This window comes from Chroicocephalus ridibundus, chromosome 15 (assembly GCF_963924245.1).
Source record: "Chroicocephalus ridibundus chromosome 15, bChrRid1.1, whole genome shotgun sequence".
NCBI lineage: Eukaryota > Metazoa > Chordata > Aves > Charadriiformes > Laridae > Chroicocephalus > Chroicocephalus ridibundus.
In genome coordinates this window covers 4237139-4255846 of record NC_086298.1, presented here as the reverse complement: position 1 = coordinate 4255846, position 18708 = coordinate 4237139, and the positions used below count along the sequence as shown (strand labels likewise).

General features: G+C 57.8%; 1 protein-coding gene across 1 annotated transcript in view; it reads left to right on the top strand.

Moving 5' to 3' along the window:
* The window catches only part of ASTN2 (astrotactin 2), a 374972-nt gene that overhangs the window by 225335 nt on the left and 130929 nt on the right, over nt 1–18708 (top strand). Inside the window, exons 14-16 of the mRNA XM_063352726.1 lie at nt 14821–14945; nt 15363–15467; nt 17018–17197. Coding sequence (XP_063208796.1) covers nt 14821–14945; nt 15363–15467; nt 17018–17197 — 410 coding nt within the window. The remainder of the gene's footprint in view (nt 1–14820; nt 14946–15362; nt 15468–17017; nt 17198–18708) is intronic.

Genomic DNA, 18708 nt, shown 5'->3' with positions numbered 1-18708 from the left:
TGGTCCTTGTATCCCCACCTATAAAACAGGGCTGTTGCTTCTTTACAGCCTTGGGGAAGGCAAAGGGGGGGTTGGAGGTGGTGCTGAGCACCGGACGGTGCTGCTGGGCACAGCACCAGGGTGCCACAGGGAGGGACGGGCGCCCGCTCGCCCCGAGTGCTGCCAGCCCGCAGCCAGCTCTGCCGCCCCACAGCTCCGTTAAGGCTGTCAGGCGGCACGCCGGGTCGCTGAACCGATGCGGGGAATTGTCATAATATTGATGGGGAGTTTGGCAAGTTAATTTTAAATCTGTCACTCCTTCCCCTCGCCGCTTCTCAGCCCTTAATAAAGCGGAGCGGCGACGGCGTGGTGTGCTGACAGCCCGGCGCTGTCCCTGCCGGGGGGCTGCTTTGGGAAACGTCCCCCCACCCCATCGCTCCCCCTGCGCCGGGGGAGGCTGCACCCGCTGTCTGCCCCGGCGGCGGGTGCTGCGGGGGCCAGGATGGGTGCTCAGCATCACCACTGGGTGCCTCTGGGGCTTCGCTGGTGCCACCCGGCGGGGAGCTGCTGGGCCAGCCCCGGCGAGGACGTCCTGCCTCCCCCGCGGCATCACAAACGTAACGTCTGTAACTAGTTAAATTAACGCTATTGATTTTTTCATATTTTTTTTCCCCTCTCTTTGAAACCTCCGAGCACAGAAGTTATAATTGCGCTGTTTATTATTCCTGTGCCGGCGAGCTCGGCGCCAGCCGGTACCCCAACGCCTTGTTTACCTATTACCCTTCAGGCCGGGATAACGGATGGATCTCTTTTCCAGTGCCTGCCTTCCATTTCATTCCTCTTTTTATTATTTGTTGCTGCAATTCTATTACCTGTTCACAACTCTGAAGCCTCAGACACACTAGTGGGGAGCAATGATGTCTTTCCGAGCCAGGCTAATGCCTCGAGCCTTGCTCCTCAGGAGCAGGAACAGGGGTCGTTAGTGGTTTAGCAGCTCTGTGGAGCCGTTGTGGGATGGGATGCTCCGCTCTCTGCCCCGATCCCCGTACACGCCGTGCGGAAGCACTGCCTGCTCCCAGCCAGGGATGCTGCTCACGGAGCAGAGATATCCTGGTACCCGCTTGTGGCCGTGCCACACACAATGGCTTTTGCAGCCCGCAAGGGGCCCCCATCAGAGCTGTTTTTCCTCAATCCTCCAAGGGTCTCCAAAAAATTGAGCCATTTTCCCTCAGTCCTGTTATTTCCACCTCTCAACCTAGCATCGGGGACATCCTGGCTGCTCTCTTGTGTCCATGCAGCCCTTTCAGATCCCACAACGGGTTGCACGTAGACACACGCCCCGTGTATTTTGAGTGCATGCTCACTGGCCAGGCTAAGCATTGAGATTTTATCAATCCAACGTATAAATGAGTAATGCAATTAGCACAGCACCCCCTCAGTTAGGTTACCATTGCATCCTGCGCGCATCGGCCCAGCTCTGTTTCAAAGTTAGCATCCCGCCGAGAAGGAGAACAGATTGTGCGGCTTTGAGCTGGGATTTCCGACAGTCTGCAGCCACACGCTTTTGCACCAGCGTGGTAGCGGGTTTTTCATTCTTGTAGCAAAACAAAAGCAAGTCTAGTGCCAGCAATATCCTAAAGACAATGCAGGGGTCCAGGGTGGAAGAGATGTTTTTTAAAATACACTGATTGAGATGTTAATAATGGAGGGATTTTAAGTGCTGGAGGTTTTCAGACTCATTCTGTGCCCGCTGTGGGTAGGATTTAAGGAACAGGACAGCACATCCTCGGTGAGCATGGGCATGGCTGTCACAGCCACCCCCTGCTCTTGCTGCGTCGTCCCTGGTCTGGACATGTCCCTGAGCTGCTCCGTTTCATTCCAGTCTGTGTAGGCAGCGGGATGCGCTCGCACGGGGTCGGTGTCTGCTCTTTGCCCATTGCCCACGAGCGCCCCACTGCTCCCAGCGTGTGCCCTGGGGAGCTGGAGGGACAGCGGGGTGGGAGCTGCCGGCACGGCCAGAGCCCAAAACTAATGGCACATCCCTGACTCGGGGCTTGGGCTCCTTCCCCGGCCCCTCCTGAGCCCCAGCGGTGCCAGGCAGCGTGGGAAGCGCCAGTACAAAGAAACAGGTGAGTGTTAAAAACCACAGCCGAGCTCCCCGCCTTTATTGTGAGGCTGAGGAAAAGCCAAGCAGCTTTCACCTTGGTCCATGCCCCAAAAACAGGCTCTGCAGCCACGCAAACTGATGAGTCGGTGTTTCAAAGGGGATCTCGGGCCCCAGAGATGGGCAGGGAGGGGGCAGTGCCCTGGGAGACGCGGGTACCCCAGGTTTGTACCCCAAACCCGCTCACAGACACGGTCCAGAGCCAAGGCGCTGCTGCTGAGATGGTACCAGCACCCACCGAAGCCGATGGAGCGTCACCCACGGGGTCTCGCTGGGCTTGGGGACCAGCCGGCGGTGGCAGAGCGTTCCTTTCCCGCGGCAGCCCCCGCAGCGAGCGATGCTCCCCCAGCCCGCGCCCCCGCTCCCCCCCGGCCCTGGCGGCGCGTTTGTGTCTGCGCAGATGTTTGTATTCTCTGCAGCTGATGAAAATATTCATTATCTTGTTAGCTGCGGCGGTGGAGGAAGTTCAGATTTGCATTTCCAGCGCTAATCACGCAGCGCAAGCAGAGCCTGTCACCCAGCAGCGCTAATTGGGCAGAGCAGCGCTGCGCCCGGGCAGGGAGCCCCCCCTCCTGCCCTTCCCACCGCCAGCGGGACGGCAGGGGAGAAGGGCCGGGGGCCGTGCAGGCACACCATGGAGGCAAGGAGGATGACGGGTTTTCCGGGAGCGGGATGTAGAGGAAGGCAGCGGGCACTGGGACTTGGGCTGCGTGTGTTGGCTGGGTTGTTTGGAGGAATGCTGGTCCTTGGGCTGGATGGGAGAAGGATCCCAGTCCAGGAATGCTGCTGGGCAAGGCGTGTGTGTGTGGGGAAGGTCTTGTCTCCTAGCCCTGGGGCAGGGTGCTTCTCGTGAGATGGGAGGTGAAGGATCTGGGGGGATGCTCGTCCCTCAGGGAGCTGGTCTGGGACACAGGCTTCTCCTGCAAGGAACCTGTCCTGCTGCCACCAGCCTGTGCCCTTGGGGGACACCCACGTCCCCCCATGCAGCTGTCAAAGGCTCAGTGAGGTCTTCAGGGTCCATCCACCCTGTGAAAAGCTGATGGTGACACCCTTGTCTGGAGTCCTGAACATGAAGGGAGGGTAGAGGTTTGGGAGAGGGGACACGGAGCCGCACAGCAGAGGAGGGACTGGAGGTTGGTGTCGGCACTTGCAGAACAAGAGTGGGTCTCTGCGCCCCGCCTGGGTTTGGCAGAGGTGCGGTGATTCGTCCCATCCCCTTTGTCACTTCTCCCTTCATGGGGCCCGGCACCACCGAGCCTTCGCTTTTCCGAGCTCCCAGGGCACCCGGGAGGTTTCCCCTTTCCCCATGCCGGGAGCAGCCCACGGGATGGACTCGCTGACCTGCTAGCCTTTCCCATCTCTGACTTTTATGACACTAATTATAGCTGGTGTTATTGCATAGTTAATCTGCATTATTAAGAGATGCGGTGGAGATTTGGTTTATAATAATAACAGCTCAGATTTATGGAGTACCTTTCATCCCAGGGGGTCCTTATTGGCTTTATAGCCTTGCTGTGGTGTACAGGCTTGGAGAGAGGAATTGCTTCTCCTTCTTTCCTCATCCGACGTGGGGTGCAGCCGCTCCTGGGTGCCAGGGGCTCTGCACCCACTTGGGACACATGAAAGTAAGGGTTATGTTCAGCTGAAAAGAGAGAAGAGAGGGAGGAGGGGGGGTGTGCTGAGGCAGTAAATCGTAATCACCTGACTTTTAGCTGTAATAGAAGGGTTTTTCCATCATGCTATGGGCACTTCTTTGGTGGTCGCCATTAGCGCTGGCTGTGGGTTTGTGCTGCTTGCACCATGGACCAGCGGCACCTCGGGGGACAAGGCTGACACATTCCAGCCTGTCACAGCTCCTTTGCTATTGCCAGCGCTGGTCGATGGAGATTCCCCATCCAAGGGCTAAATCGGCTTGACATTGACTTGGCAATGTGATTCCTTGCTCCAGGCAACACAGTCAAGAGCAGGCACCAGCACGGGGATATCTGGGCGTTCCGCAGCTATGCCAGCTGTCGAGCCATACCTGCTCCCGAGCAAGCAGCAGGGCTTGGATGCAGTCCTCAGTGCAGCAGGAAATCTTGTCTTGCTCCTTCCCATCCCAAGTGATCTCACCAGAGATGGAGGATTTGCCCTTTTGCATGTTGCAGTGTACCTCGAGACGGCGTGAACCCGGACGCAAGTGCTTGGTTTGGGTTTGGGCCTCATCACTTGAACCCACTGTCCACCAAAGGGGTGGACAGGCGCTGCTGGGAGCCCTCCCATCCCCTGCCGCCTCCTACCCATAAGGCATGTGGGATAACCCAGGAGATCTCCTAAATTGTAGAATCATAGCATGGTTTGGGTTGGAAAGGGACCTTAAAAGTCATCTAGTTCCCACCCCCCTGCCCTGGGCAGGGACACCTCCCACCAGCCCAGGTTGCTCCAAGCCCCGTCCAACCTGGCCTTGAACCCCTCCAGGGATGGGGCAGCCACAGCTTCTCTGGATTCCAGGTTGGCAAATCTTCCACCGCACCCGGTTCCTGGGCGGTGTGACCTGGCCTGGATGCTGGAGCCATGGCCCAGCGTGGAGGAATGCAGGTGCAGGCGGTGGGGACCAACCCGGCATCACTCACCCTCCTCCCCGTCCCCCAGCCATGCTCCCTTGCTGTCACCCTGCCCAGACGGCAGCCGGGCGAGGAGTCGTCTCCCATGGCCTGTTGCCTTCAATAGCTGTTTTCTTGAGGCATTTTGTTTGTGCTGGTTTGTTTCTCCCCCAGCGCGGGCCAAGGATCCGGTGCGTGCAGAGCAGCCTGCGTGCCCGCACCCTGGCTTTCCAGGGGATGGTGCCCCTTGCCAGCTGTGCCCGTACCCGCAGGCAGCAGGCGAACATCTGGAAGGTGTGATGGCACTGCTGCTTGTCATCGGGCAGCCACCCAGCCAGGGTGCGATGCCCCGCAGGGCCGGGAGGAGGGAAGCAAAGTGGAAGGAGCTCCGTGGTACCTCGCTGAGCGCCCGGAGCGGGGCTTGGCTCCCGGTGCCCGCCTTCCCCTGGGAGGGTGACGAGGGGGGAGTTGGCTGCAGGTGCCACCCCCCACCCCAGCTCACGGCGCGCATCGTTTTGTGCCTTCTGTAATTAACTTTGCACACGGAAACGCGACTCTGCAGATGCGGTCGCAAATCCCAGCTAATTCCCCATATGCTCTGGCTGCCTGACAGTGCCAGGAAGCTGCTGCCTGTCCCTGCCTGTCCCTGCCTGCGCCTTCCCTGCCTGTCCCTGTCCCCTGGGGAGCGCGGGGCTCTGCATAGCACCTCACCGCCATGGTCCACCCTGATGGGTTTGCTGCTGGGCAGAGCTGGGGGCCGGCCGAGCATCCTGCGTGGGCATCTTGGGTGGCTGCCTGGGTGCCGCAGCCCTGGCTGGTGGCCACTGGGCACCACTGGGGCTGCCCCAGGCTTGATGGAGCCCGGCATGGGGACGCTGACGTACGGCAGGCCTTGCGTGGAGGGGAAGCGGGAGCATTAACTGCGTTGAAATGACTTTGTCGGAGTGCCAGCATATGAAATGCGCGGTGATATTGCAGCCCTGCCACTGCCTGTGGCTGTTTTTCCTCTGCTTCTAATGACTAATAGAGAGAAGACAAAACAATTTCTATTAGTTTCTCCCACGCCGCAGTGGGTTTCTTATTTTCCAAACCTCATTAGAGTTTGTAATACCATGGTGGTAGTCAAGAGCGGTCCGAATCACCCTGGGGGGAAAAGAAGAACCAAAGAGATATGATGTGCAGCCCAGTATTAACACTGCTCCTGGCTCATATCCAGGGTCCCTCCTGATTCCTTTCCAAACCCTTACGCCTTATCTCCGTCTTAAAGGTTAACGATGAAGCTTAGGAGAGAAAAAAAAGCAGTGCTTAAGATCCCAAATTGTTAAAAGAGAATAGATGTGTGTGCTGAGCAGAGAGCTGGGTCTGCATTTACATTGGGAAGGCAAATATTATTTAAAAGGCAGTGCTTGCGCTTCCCGGGGCGTTGCGGCTGGGGTGGGGGTTTCCCTGGAAGAGCTGGTGAGCGGAGAGGCGACTTTGGGTGGCTGTGCCCAAATCCCATAGGAACTGGGGGAGAGTCAGGCACCAACCTCGCGCCGGTTCCTTGGGAAGTCCCAGCGCACGGTCCTGGCTCCTCCGAAGGCAGTGGGAGTTTTGTTATTTGTTGCCTCGTTACAAACGATGCTAATGAAAGCGCCAGGCACGGAGCTGCTTGAGGAACGCTTGGGAAATGATTGCAAACAGCACCCAAACAACCTGCGCAAGAGGACCCGCAGCCTTGGCTCAGCTCGTCGCTGAAATAATGGCTCAGAGGAGGCGTCCACCCCAGCTCCGGGTTGCTCAGGCATAGAGAAACCATCCCCATAGAGAAACCCTCCCCAGATCATCTCCCAGGGGCTACAGCCCGGTGGGCAGAAGCTCCGTGAGCTGCTCCAGGAGGTCTGTCTGTCTTCACGGCACTTCTCCATCCCAGTCGTTAAAAAGCTGAAAGTTGCTGAGCTTATGGAAGCTGACAAGGTCAGACCCTTCAGCTGTCGGCGGTGGCGAAGCTAATGGAGGGAGACATCTTGAAGAGCAGGTACATGGAGCCAGACACGGAGCCTCCCGGCAGACACTACGCAGCGCCAGCCCTTTGCAAGCGAGCGGATTTGGCATCATCCGCATCAGCTGTTGGGCGTTTCCCAGACCTTCCAGTCAAGGAGGGATGGCAAACGGCTCAGATGCGTCCTCCTGGCCCTGCCACCGGGTTGCAGGCTCACGACAAGGCTGCTATGGACAGATGTGGGCAGTGATGGAGCCACTGCCTATCTCACTGGTGAGATCAGCCAAACGCTTAAGGCAGAGCCATGGAGGGAGAGAGGTTTTGGCTACTTGTTCGTTTGCTTGTCCCCTGCAGAAGGGGAGAGGAGCAGAGAGGTGTGCGCGGAAGGGCTTGTTCTGGGTGATGATGCACCTAAAGGACGTCACGCGCCCAAGTGATGCGATGTACCTACATGACGTGACCTGAGCAGGGAGGTAGGAAGGAGATGGCAACTTAAAGATGGAGAGTGTTGGGTCAGGCGCACGCTGGGTTGTATTTTGTCAGCCTTCTCCTGCTTGACGTTGATGGGGGCGGTCCGTCGAATGAGGAGCACGTGCGAAGAGCTTGGAGGCTGCTGTGTCAGAGGGAAGGGACTGTCGGTGGAGTCTGGTATCCTGGGCTCTGGTCCCGATGCAGCCAGGAGATGTTACCTGGGTTCCAGTGTCAATGATGGCAGCTTCCCCCCTCAAGTCGTCTCTCCTCGCTCACGCGCATTTGCCTCCCGAGGGATTTGCTCTCTGCGAGCGTGGGCTTCCAGGAGCAAGTAGTGCCAGAGTTACAGGCAAACAAGAGACAGGTTGTCACTCTCTTCCCTTCCTCCAGCTGGGAATGTGTCGGCTTTTCGTCCTCACCCTCTCACTCTAAAATGGGGATTTTTGACTTTTTTTTTTTTTTTAAAAACGTCTTGCAGAAAAGCACCTTTAAGCTTCAGTTAAGCACGGGAAATTTCAATCCCAGAGGGAATAAGCTGTATATTTGCAAAGTTATGTACGGGGCTGAAAACTAGAGCTTTGCATGGGATTCCTCTTGCAGCCCCGACTCCGTAATTAGGGCATAAATCCAGCTCTGCGTGCCTGCGTGCCGCCTGCTGCACAGGCACCAGGCGTTGCTGTGGGAACCGTAACTTCCCAAATTTGTTTTTACTCAGCGCTCCATTGCAGCCTGTTCCCAACAGGCACTCCAGAGGAAGAAAGATCCACAGCCGACCGCAGGATTTCACCCGCAGGAGACACGCTTTACTGGAATAAATAAATAGCTGCATAATGGGGAGCGGGGCGGGGAGGACAATAAAAGGTGATAAATGGGCAACGAGGATGTCACCGGGACCTGGCATCTCGAGAGCCAGCGGCTGGGAGAGGCTGAGGAGCCTCTTGGGGTCCCTCCACAGGGGTGCTCCACCCTCAGGTGCTTCTGTGGGCCAGAGCCACATGCTGGTGGTGGACATCCTCCAGCAGCACGTCCCCACCACTGCCTGCTCCCAGCGTGCAGGAGGGAGATCTCTGCTCCCGTCTCTTGTGGCTTCTCCATCTCTCCATCTCAAAGCAGATTCCAGTGTGTTTCCTTTAGAAACGGCTTCAGGAGAGGATGCACTTTTACTCTGTGATGGTGAACATGATGTTCACCGTCAGTGCCGTGGTGGCGGGTGCCGCTGGCTGGGTTTCCCTGAGTGCTCGGTGGTATCACCGGGGCTGTGCAGACTGGAGGAAGGCTTTAGTGTTTGGGGGTTGTTTGGAGGTGATTTGAGAATGGAAAAGCAGTCGCAGTCTCCGTTGAGACGTGCCTTCAGGTACTGGGGAGGCGCAGGAGCCCCCCGCGAGGCACGGAGGTGGTGGCAGTGCTGTGGTGGCAACTATTCATCTTCCTCCATCTCTTTTGTACTTAAAAGAAACACCAACCAAAGCAATCTCTGCTCAAGTTCTGCAGCAGGTTCAAGCGGAGTTGACAAATAGCTTTGGATCAACCAAATTCCTGTTTTGTGGGAATAAATTATTCACTGGGAAAGAATCCCCTTCCCTGCCTCTGCCGGCTCCCGGGGAGCAGCACTGCTTCCACTGCTGCATCCTTCTGTCCGGCTGTCACTGCTGGGCCAGCTCTTAAAGTCCCATGTCCAGATGTCATTTGCTGGCTGTCACCATCATGGTGCCATGGCTGGTGTCCCTGCACGGCACCATGCACCCGATGGCACAGGCACTAGTCGGGTTTGGAGCTCCTGCTCCCTTCCATGGTCCCTGGTGACAGCCACCACCCTTTGCCTGGTCCAGTGGCTCTCGCTGTCCCCTCCCACGCTTTGGTGTCCCCAGATTGGATGTGATGAGGGAAGAGAAGCCCTGGCGGTGCCATCGAGGGCCTCCCGCAGCCGTGCCGGCACGGTGCCGTGATTAGTATTCCAGTGCCGGGATCAAAGAGCCGCCGAGATGGAGCCCACAGCATTTTGCCGGCGTGGGCTTAGCCTTTGTCAACGAGTCTCAACATTACAGAGCAGGTGACTTTGCTGCTGCACAGCCCTGGCCCCACGGGACAGAGGGAGCGGGGGGCACGGGACAGGGGGTCCCGGTCGCTGCCAGCCCCACGGAGGGTCTTTGGGGCAGGTTTTGGGGCTCTGTTGGAGGGCGCATGGAGGGGACGGTGCCCAGCACCATGTTTGGATGTGCCAAGGAGCACCGTGCGGGCCCGCAGGCACTGCGGCCCGGGCGCTGGCGTGATTTACCTCCCCGAAACACCTCAATTTAAATGCTAATTCTCCCTGAAGCGAGGGGGTGAGGCAGCTATTGAATATTTTCAGGCGGTTTATTGCTGGCGCTGAAGTGGGGCAGGCTGGGGACACGGCGGGGAGGGACGGGCAGTGCGGGGACAGGTCTTATCTGCAGCATCGTGGCCGATGGAGGGATGGGGGCGATGGCAGTGGTGGCACCAGGGTGACTCGGGGGGGGCACGGGCAGCTGCGGGTTGGTGTCTCCTCTCTCCCCCAACCACCGCCCATCGTTGCAAACGGTGGTTAGGGCTGAAAGTTGGGGAGCTGGAGGGGGCTCCAGGGCCTGGCAAAACCTGACCCGTCTCTCCTTTTTTTCTCCTGCCTCGTTATACAGGAGTGGGGCCTCGCTAAAATTAATGACCAGTAAATTTGGAGTAAGTAATTGCTGCTTCAGAGGGTTTGCATTAAGCCTTTATAATTCACCAGTGCCTGAGGTCACGGAGACACGTGGGGGGAGATTTACGGCGTGCTTACCTTCTCCAAAGTGGCTGTGGAAACAGGACACCCTCTTTTTCTGTCTCCCAGTGACTCTAGAGCCATTTTTTTTGGGATGATGACAAGCTAAAAAGAAGCTATTTCTGAACGTCCCCTTGTCAGATGCAGGCTGGGCTCTTGTGAGCTTGCAGCCGCCCCAGCGGGAAAGCTTCTCCGAGGGAAAGTTGGGTCGAAAGCTGGCACTAAATAACCTCAAATCCATCATCATCTCCCCGAGCCATTGCGGGACAGAAAGAAGTAAGATTAATAAATTATTCTTGCCGGAGAAGGCGTCCTCTCAGACTTGCATAGCAGTCCTCGCATAGACACTTTGCTGAACATAAGCATGCTGGATGATAATGTGATTAACATTTGTAGCTGCGCCGGCTCAGATAAGGGTAATTAAATCTCATGCTTCAGAGCATCAGCTAATCACTTGTGGGGTCATTTTATATATATATATATATATTTTTTTTTTTTTTTTTTTTTTTTTTTTACCCCTTCATGAATGTATTTGCCCGGTTGCTGGGATGCAGGGTGGGGGATGGAGGCAGGGATCCCCGTGCCAGGTGACACTCGGATTTGCAGTGGGAGCTGTACAGGAGCCAGGAGGGTCTGCGAAAGGGTCAGTGGCAGAGTCCGGCCTCGAGGCCGTGCCCTTCGGGCGTGAAGGGAGGAAGCCACAGCTGGACGAGCCGAGGAGGAGAAGCTGCTCCTTCACCCGACGGCGTTGCTAACAGGAAAATGAGAAGAATGTGCGTCACCGGCTGATCCGTCACTACTGCGGGCCAAAATCCCACGGCGAGCTTGGCTCTGGCTTTCAGCGCCTCGGCAAGGGGATGAGGTGCCCCAGGGCTCGGCAGAATCGTGCCGTGGACCAGGACCTGGCGGCCATGTCCCCATCCAGGAGGACCACAGCACTCCGGCTGTTCCCCAGTGCCTGCGTCGGGCTCAGCTGCTCCCCCAAAACCCCCTGTTGTTCAGGGATGCTTGTCCTTATTGGAGGCTCCCCATCGCCTGCATGAGGTGATACCAGCACTGCGGAGCAATGCAGCCCTACACCGCGCCGTGCCACGGCTGTATTGCATGACCTTTGGTGTTGTTTAAGGTCAGATTCCCCGAAAACATCTCTAGTCCGTGTATCGAGTTTCAGAAGGACAGGAGAACACCGGCACAGCGGGCTCTCGCTGCATGAGCCGTCCTCCTGGTACCTGAGCCGCCGCTAATTGCCTTCACCCCAGCAGCACCCCGAGACGGAGGGAGCTGCTGTCTGTTATCTGTCACCCGAGGCAAAGGGTGCATCTCGTGACCCGGCCAAGGTTACACCAAGTGTCCGTCAAAGCCAGCAGTTTGAACTCAGTTTAATCCAGGCGACTGCCTTCCTCCTCAGCGCACCCTGCCAGTACGGGAGCTCCGTAGAGCCTTTGGCCATTTGACCTTTCCCAGCATCAAGACTGGTTTATCTGGAAGTCGGCTCCCTCCCGAGGCAGGGACGTACTCCAGGTCGGATGCTGCTGGGGACCAGGGCTGCGAGGGAGAAACGGCATTTCCTTGTATAATGACTCAGTAGCGGCAAAATGCCCCGAGAGATGTTCGGATCGCCAGCAGGAGAGCGCTGCGGGTCGACACGTGGGCTCAGTGTGCGTGGTGCAGGAGAGAGCAGCGCTCCCGCTGCTGCGGCGGGTATCAGGCGTCTGCTCCACGAGTGCTGGGGAGATGCTGAGGGGCAGAACAGGAGCAGAGGAGGACGCTGCGGGGCTAACAGGTGCTGGGAACTGGTGGGTTTGCTGGGCTGTCTCCTGATCCCATCGGAATAAACCTGGCTCCGTGGCCAGTAGGAACTGCAAGGTCACAAAGGTGCTGCCGTGCCTCTGGGAAGCAGCACGGACCCTCAGGTGTGAACCGGTGGCTCGGCCGTGCCCGAGATGGAGGCACGTGTGGCGACACATGCACAGGGGTGCTGTCACACCCCTCCCCTCGTCTGTCCCTGCCCTTTGCACAGAGCCCGACGGCTTTGATCAGCGCTTCCAGAGAGCACAAAAGCCTGGCAGAAACTCTTTTTTATGCCTTTACGGTGAGCAGCGCTGTGAGCCGCAGGGTTATTAATAAGGCGCGGTGGAAGAGGAGCTGCAGCCCTCTGCCGGCTGCGGTTCCATGGCACACAGCTGGCACACCACTGGCCACAAGCCGCTTTGGATATCCCTGTCACCTGCCCTCCCGGTGTGCCATCCTGCGCCCACAGACACAGCGAGGGCTCGGCTGCAGGGGGGCTTCCCCCAGCACGGCTTTGGCTCATCCCTGGAGGCGGGGAGGGAGGGATGGAGGAGATGCAGGAAGGGTTTGGCAGCAAAAATGCATCCCTGAAGTGCTCCTGAAGTCCTGCCTTGTACCACTGCTCCCTCCCGCTATGGGAGCAGGTTGTGGGCACGCACCGGTGTGTACACCCACGCCTTGACTTGCACTTGCCCCTTGTTTTTCCTCAACCTTTCAGCTGCCAAGCAGTTCAAGCAAACGGCATTACAGCGGATGGCACCGCAGAGCGCGGCGTTTGGGTAAATACCTTTTCATAGAGACGTCAGCTCTGAGCCGCAGCCGCTGCCTGCGGGGTCCCCTTGCCCTGCCCTGCATCTGCTCCAGCATCTCCTTCTTCAGCTGCCCGTCCGTGGACCACCAGCCCTGGGGACTGTCCTGCCACCCGGGTGAGCTGGGCTCATCCCAGGGACAGCCAGCCGGTCCGCGGGGCATGGGCGGGTGTCAGTGAGGTGGTCTGGGTGGGTTTGTGTGCGAGGAGGAGGAGAGGCTGCTTTTTTGTGTCATCTTTGCCCTGGGCTCGGGTGCAGGGTTAACGCAGTCTTCTGGCGTCTGCCCTGCCACCTGTTTGTGTCCCCCCAGGGCTAAGCCCTTTTGGCACCGCCGGGTCTGTCCCCTCGGGCAGGGCGGTGGGAGAGCACTTGGGAAGGTGCCACCAGCCAGTGTCATCGCCCCTCCTGATCCCCTCGGAGGTGGGATGCGGGGCTGAACAGGCTTCTGGTGTGACCCGCCTGGCCCTTGCGCTAACCCTCGGGTGCAGGGTGACCCGTCAGGGAGGGGACGGTCCCCACGCCCCGGGGTGGCAGGTGGGCTCAGCGCAGCTGCATCCCTTTCCGAGAGCAGCATTGTGCTTTTCTGGGGATTTGGGATTTGGTAGCGCTGATGCTTTTCTCCCTTTTCTGCTGAGGCAGAGCAGCAGAGACACCGACACCCTCCTTCCCACGTTCCCTACCACCTTCCCTAATTTTGCAGCCCCTGCTTCCCACCACCCGCCCAGCTCCCGGCCCCGGCAGTAATTGCAGTTCCCCATTTGCATCGTGAAGACAGCAAAAGGCTCAGAACAGCAAAGCATCGCTCCGCCATGGGGATCCCGCGCCCGGCGTGATCAATGGCAGATTTGTGAGCATGTGTGTGAGCGAGAGGCTTTTCCCCTCAGACAAATAATCCACTTTTTCTCTGGCAGTGCATAAAGTGAAGCTCCTGAGACGCAATCAGGTGCCGGCGGCTTTGAGGCAGGGGTGTAGCGTGACGGCAGGCGGCAGGGCTGCCTGCACAGCCGCGCTCGGCCCCGCTCCTGTGTCCCCACCTGAAGCTGCTCCTCGCCTGCCTCAGGGCTGGGAGCATCCCCAGGCTGGTTGCGCAGGGCTACAGCCTCCTGCTCGCCCCCGGTACAGGTTGCACCGGCCGTATCCTGACCCTGGAGCAGCGGGAGGGCCCTGGGAACACGCTCCACCAGCTTGGCATCTCGCTGCAGTGGGACCCTTGGAGGTGGCCACCTGTGAGATGATCATGGGATGACGGAGCATCCCACCCAGGGATGCGCTGTGGGTGTAAAAGCAGGGAAGAGGGATCTTCCAGCAGCTCTTTAAAGGAAAATCTGTTCAGGAAAACGCAGCTGGGGCAGGCGGTGCCAGCCTGAGCCTCCCCCAGCTCCCGGGGCTGACCTGATTTTGCAGGAACCTCCCTTTTTTCTGCTCCGCTGCCCTTTTGTCTCCACACCCGGAGGATGCAGAGCCTCCTGGCCTATATTTTGGCTCTAAGATCAATATTTAAAATCCCCCCTCCTGTTTCCTTTGCGCAGGCGTGAGGTGTCTCACTTGCTGGGGGAGGCTCGTCTCCCAGAGACCTGTCTGTTCACCATTTCAAATAATTTCCCTGGTATCGTTGTTCTAGAAACAATTCATTAGGGGCCTATTATACGATGTTATACCTGCCAAGGTTAGAAAAGATCCCGCATGTGTGGTAAAATCGCGCCGTGAGCTGCACGCGCCAGCTTTTCTTTTTTGGTGTCTGTCTATAAATGTACTTTTTCCTCCTTTTGCAGAGCCGGACATTCATGGCAAAGCCCTGGGGGTGATGATGTTGCCTGGGGTGGGGACCCCCAGCAGGGCTTGGTCTGGTGCTTAGTCACAGTCCCATAGTGGGAAGATGCTGCAGGTGGTGGAAAGGGGCAGTTTTGGTGTGTAGCAGCCATTCCCTCTCTCCTCGCCGCTGTCTGCCCCCTCTCCAGTGGCACACTTTGAAAATTGGGGCCAAAACCAGTGGCCAGGTCTCCGGGCTGAGAGCGGTCCCGTGGTGCTGGAGACCTAAAGGAGACACGGTCCCCAGGGAGCTCATTAGGCATCGCCTTGGAGGGCTGTGGAGCCAGGGGCAGCTGGCAGCAGGGGCTGCAAACCCCATCCCCTGTTAGGTCTCCAGCGTGCAGGAGATGTCCTTCACCCTCCAGAGCCATCCGTCCCTGTGCCACCGGGGCAGCTCGGCTCCCCTGCCCGGCCGTTCCCTGCATCGTTGCTTTGCAGTTGTCTTTTTCTCTCTGCAGGGAGAATAATTTCATCAAGGACTTCCCCCAGCTGGCTGATGGCCTCATGGTGATCCCGCTGCCGGTGGAGGAGCAGTGCCGCGGCGTCCTCTCGGAGCCCCTTCCCGACCTCCAGCTTCTCACCGGTACGAGCTGGCCCGAGGCTGAGCCCCCTTGGGGCAAGAACCCCTTCTCCCACCCTGGATCCCAGCGTGGTCCCCGCGGAGCATCAGCATCCCTAGCGCTGTGGGGTCCTTCACAGCATCCCTCCTGCTTCCCTTGGGCAGAAGTAGCGTATGGGCTGGGTGAGTCCGCCCTGGCACGGCGAGGCAGCATCTCCAGCCCTGCGAGCTCCAGGCAGCCGCAGCCATCGCAATGCTGGTCCTGCCAGCAGCCTGGAGACCCCATGGCACGACTGCTGGAGAAGGTCACCATCCCTGCTACTATCCCATTTCTCACCCCTGCGGCGTGTAGCAAAGCAATTCCTCGGTGTGAGCGTTAAGCTTTCCCTGGAGCATGGCTGCCGGGCCGGCAGGGGCTGAGCTCCGGCTTTTCCTTTGCAGGGGACATCAAGTACGATGAGGCGATGGGGTACCCCATGGTGCAGCACTGGCGGGTGAGGAGCAACCTCTACAGGGTGAAGCTCAGTTCCATCACCCTCTCTGCAGGTGAGGGTTTCTAGCGGCGGGGAGACTGCACATCTCCGTGAGCGGGCGGGTGGGTGGTGGTCTTCTGCCCCACGGCTCCGTCGTGCCGAGCATCTCACCAGCATTTCGCACCTCCAGGCAGTAGCTCGGGCTCCCAGCGCTGCTGCAGAGGCAGGCAGAGAGATTTTCCTCCTTTTTACAAGGCGAGGGGAAACTGAGGCAGGGAGTTCATGCGGCTCGGTTGCACAAACCAGGCACTGGGGTCAGAGCCAGGATCAAGGTAATATGCAACACTGCGGGGAGGATTCGTGTGGGGGCGGCTGTGTATACGTCTATGTAAGAAAAACAGTAAGTTCTTGGAAAAAAACGTGGTTTGAAAAGGACCCAAAGCGCTTGTAAATGCAGGTCATATAACGCAGGAGTCGCAGATGAAGAAGGGGCGGGCGGGAGGATCCTGCAAATGTCAAAACGTTTCACTTCCACGTTTTTATAGCTACACGTTTTGTTTCAGAAATGCTGAAACATTTTGTTGTGACCTGAAATGTTTTGCCTTTTCATTTCAAAACAGCATTTTTCATTTCAAAATCAACCTGTTTTTAAAGGGGGAAAGAAAAAAAAAGAAAAAAAAAAAAAAGACTTAGCGCAGACACGCTGCAGAGCCCCGGAACGAAGTAACCTTTTCAGAGCTGAACAAAATATTTGGGTTTGGCTCAAAATGAATTCTGCTAGCTTTTTTATTAAACCAACCTCCTCCTTTAATAAACCAGCCAACCAGCCAGGTAAGCTCATTTTGGCGACAGTTATGACGTATATTCCTCCAGTATGTTTTCCATTCCACCACTGAACCAAAACGATGATATCAGCCAGCTGTAAAGGATGCCAAGGCACCGTGCAGTCACCGGTGCCTCCAGGATATTTCCTCTCCATAGAGCAGTGAGGGTCCGTGTCCTTGTCCCGTGTCCCCTGTCTGCTCGGGCGCTGCAGGGCTTTGCCCGGGAGATGCCCCGACCCTTGTGCACCCATGGAGCTGCCACCAGCCCAGCCCCGTGTGTCCCTCCGGGCTGTCTCCAGCTTTCCTAGAAATAGTTACGGGTTGTGCAGGCTGTTCACACTGGGGATGGTCTGTGGGGCCATCTGTAATAGGTTACACCAGGAGAACATCTCTGGTTATGGTTACTGCAAAGGCCAAGCGCATCCTCTGGGGAGAGCGTTTGATGGTGTCCCAGCAGCCCGCAAAGCAGGGTGGAGCTGGTGGGTGTTTGCGTGTGCGGAGATGTGTGTCTGTGTCTGTGCACACACGTGTGCACGTGTCCATCCCCACAAAGTGGGTTTGGAAACACCTTAGGGAGAAGAATCACGGAAGGATACCAGAGCCACAGCCTAGGGTAAATAGCAGGTTGCGGATTCCACAGGATCACGTAGACCTTGGAGGCAAGAGAGGAGGAACCGCACTTTGCACCCATGTGGGGACTTGTATGTCTTGAGCAGGGGATGTTCTGCGCCTCCTTCCCCCAGGCTGTGGCTGGGCCCCTGCCTGGCCACCCTGCTGATCCCCTGCCTCCCTCCCACAGGCTTTGCCAACATCCTGAAGATCCTGAACAAGGACAGCAGCCGGGAGGAGCTGCTCTCCTTCATCCAGCAGTTTGGCTCCCATTACATCGCCGAGGCTCTGTACGGCTCCGAGTTCAGCTGCACCATCCACTTCCCCAGCAAGAAGGTCCAGCAGCAGCTCTGGCTCCAGTACCAGAAAGGTGAGGAGTGCGGCGGGAACGGGCAAGGGCACAAATCCCGGTTATCGTTCGTGCTGTTTTCCATCCGTCAGCCCCTCTCCCCCGTGCACACACCATCACCGCGCCGGTTACTAGTTGGGGACAGGAGACTTGTACCAAAGTGAGTGCCTGGCAGCAGGAGATGGTGGCACATGTCCATGGGCAGCATCCCTGAGCCAGGGGAACCCATCCTGCCTGCTCCTGCCCTCCGGCTGCCGCACTCCAGCTCCGTCCTTCCCCAGGGGGACCCTCTTCACCACCCACTCCCGGCCCCGCCACGGTGGCCCCCACACACCGGGGGTACTCGAGGTCCGATGATGGAGAAGTGACATAATTGAGCTGTCTCAGAATGGCTTCGTTTTATTGCTTGTGACAATGACGGTCTTTAAGGAAGTGTATTAAATCAATAGCAGACTCATTGTGCTACACCATAAATAACGAGACACATCATTAAACAGGGCAATAAACTTCAGGACTTTGAAGTAATACAATTAGGTTATGTTTATAAAAACTCCCTTATCGCTGTAGCCTTCCATTTGCCAATTCATCTCTCTCCTCCAGGGAGCTGGGGATATTCCCCGGGTCCGATATTTTCCCGTGGAAAAACATCTGTGCTGTTTCACAGGGCCCATGGTAGGGCTGACGGTGACGGTGCCTCCTGCCCCGCGGGCGCTGCCGAGAGCCGCCTCCTCTCCTGGAAGCCGCGGATGGAGATTTGCTCCCTCCCGCCGCCTCCCTCCCTTCCTTGCTTAGTTTTTCCCTCTTGTCTTTCCCGGCGCAGCTCATCTCATAAGTGTATTTATACTGCCCTGTACTCGTCTGTTTGGGTTTTAAATAGCGATAAATGAAGTTTGCCGTAGCAATGCCCCTGTTTAGCAGGAGAAAGCGTCGGGGAGGTGTGTTGTTTCCGTACTCGCCATGTTATTAATCATTTGGGCCTGCTCCCTGCAATCCCTGGGCAAACGTGTCGGTGGGGCCAGACCCAGGGTGGCTCCACGGCCCCGGCACCGTCACTGCAGATGCAGCGTTTCTCCAGAGATGCCGGGCGGGAACGAGAGGCGGATGCTGCAGTCTGAGCCCAGTGTGAGCGTCGCCACTGTTTCACAGTGCTGGGACCGGAGGGGAGATGAACAGCGGCAACACTTGATCCAGTGGTGAAATATCTCCTGTTTCTGAGCCCCCACCTTCCCCCTGGCCAGGCCAAGTGGTGATTCCTGGGGCTCAACCACAAATCCCCGCGGTGGCAGCGGGCCTGAAGGCGAGCAGTGCCTCGCTGGCAAAATAATTTCCTTTTTAGTCCATGGTATGCATGGCCGAGGCGGGCTCCCTCGCTCCCCGCTGTGCCGGCCCCAAGCCACTCGCAGGGCTGCCCCGGCGCTGGGGGGTCCGCAGCATCCTTCCCCACCACCCGCCAGGCACCAAAGCACTCCTGGGACCCCAGGGGTCCCCGGGGGGGTTTTACATGTAATGCCTTGGACATGAGCATTTCATTT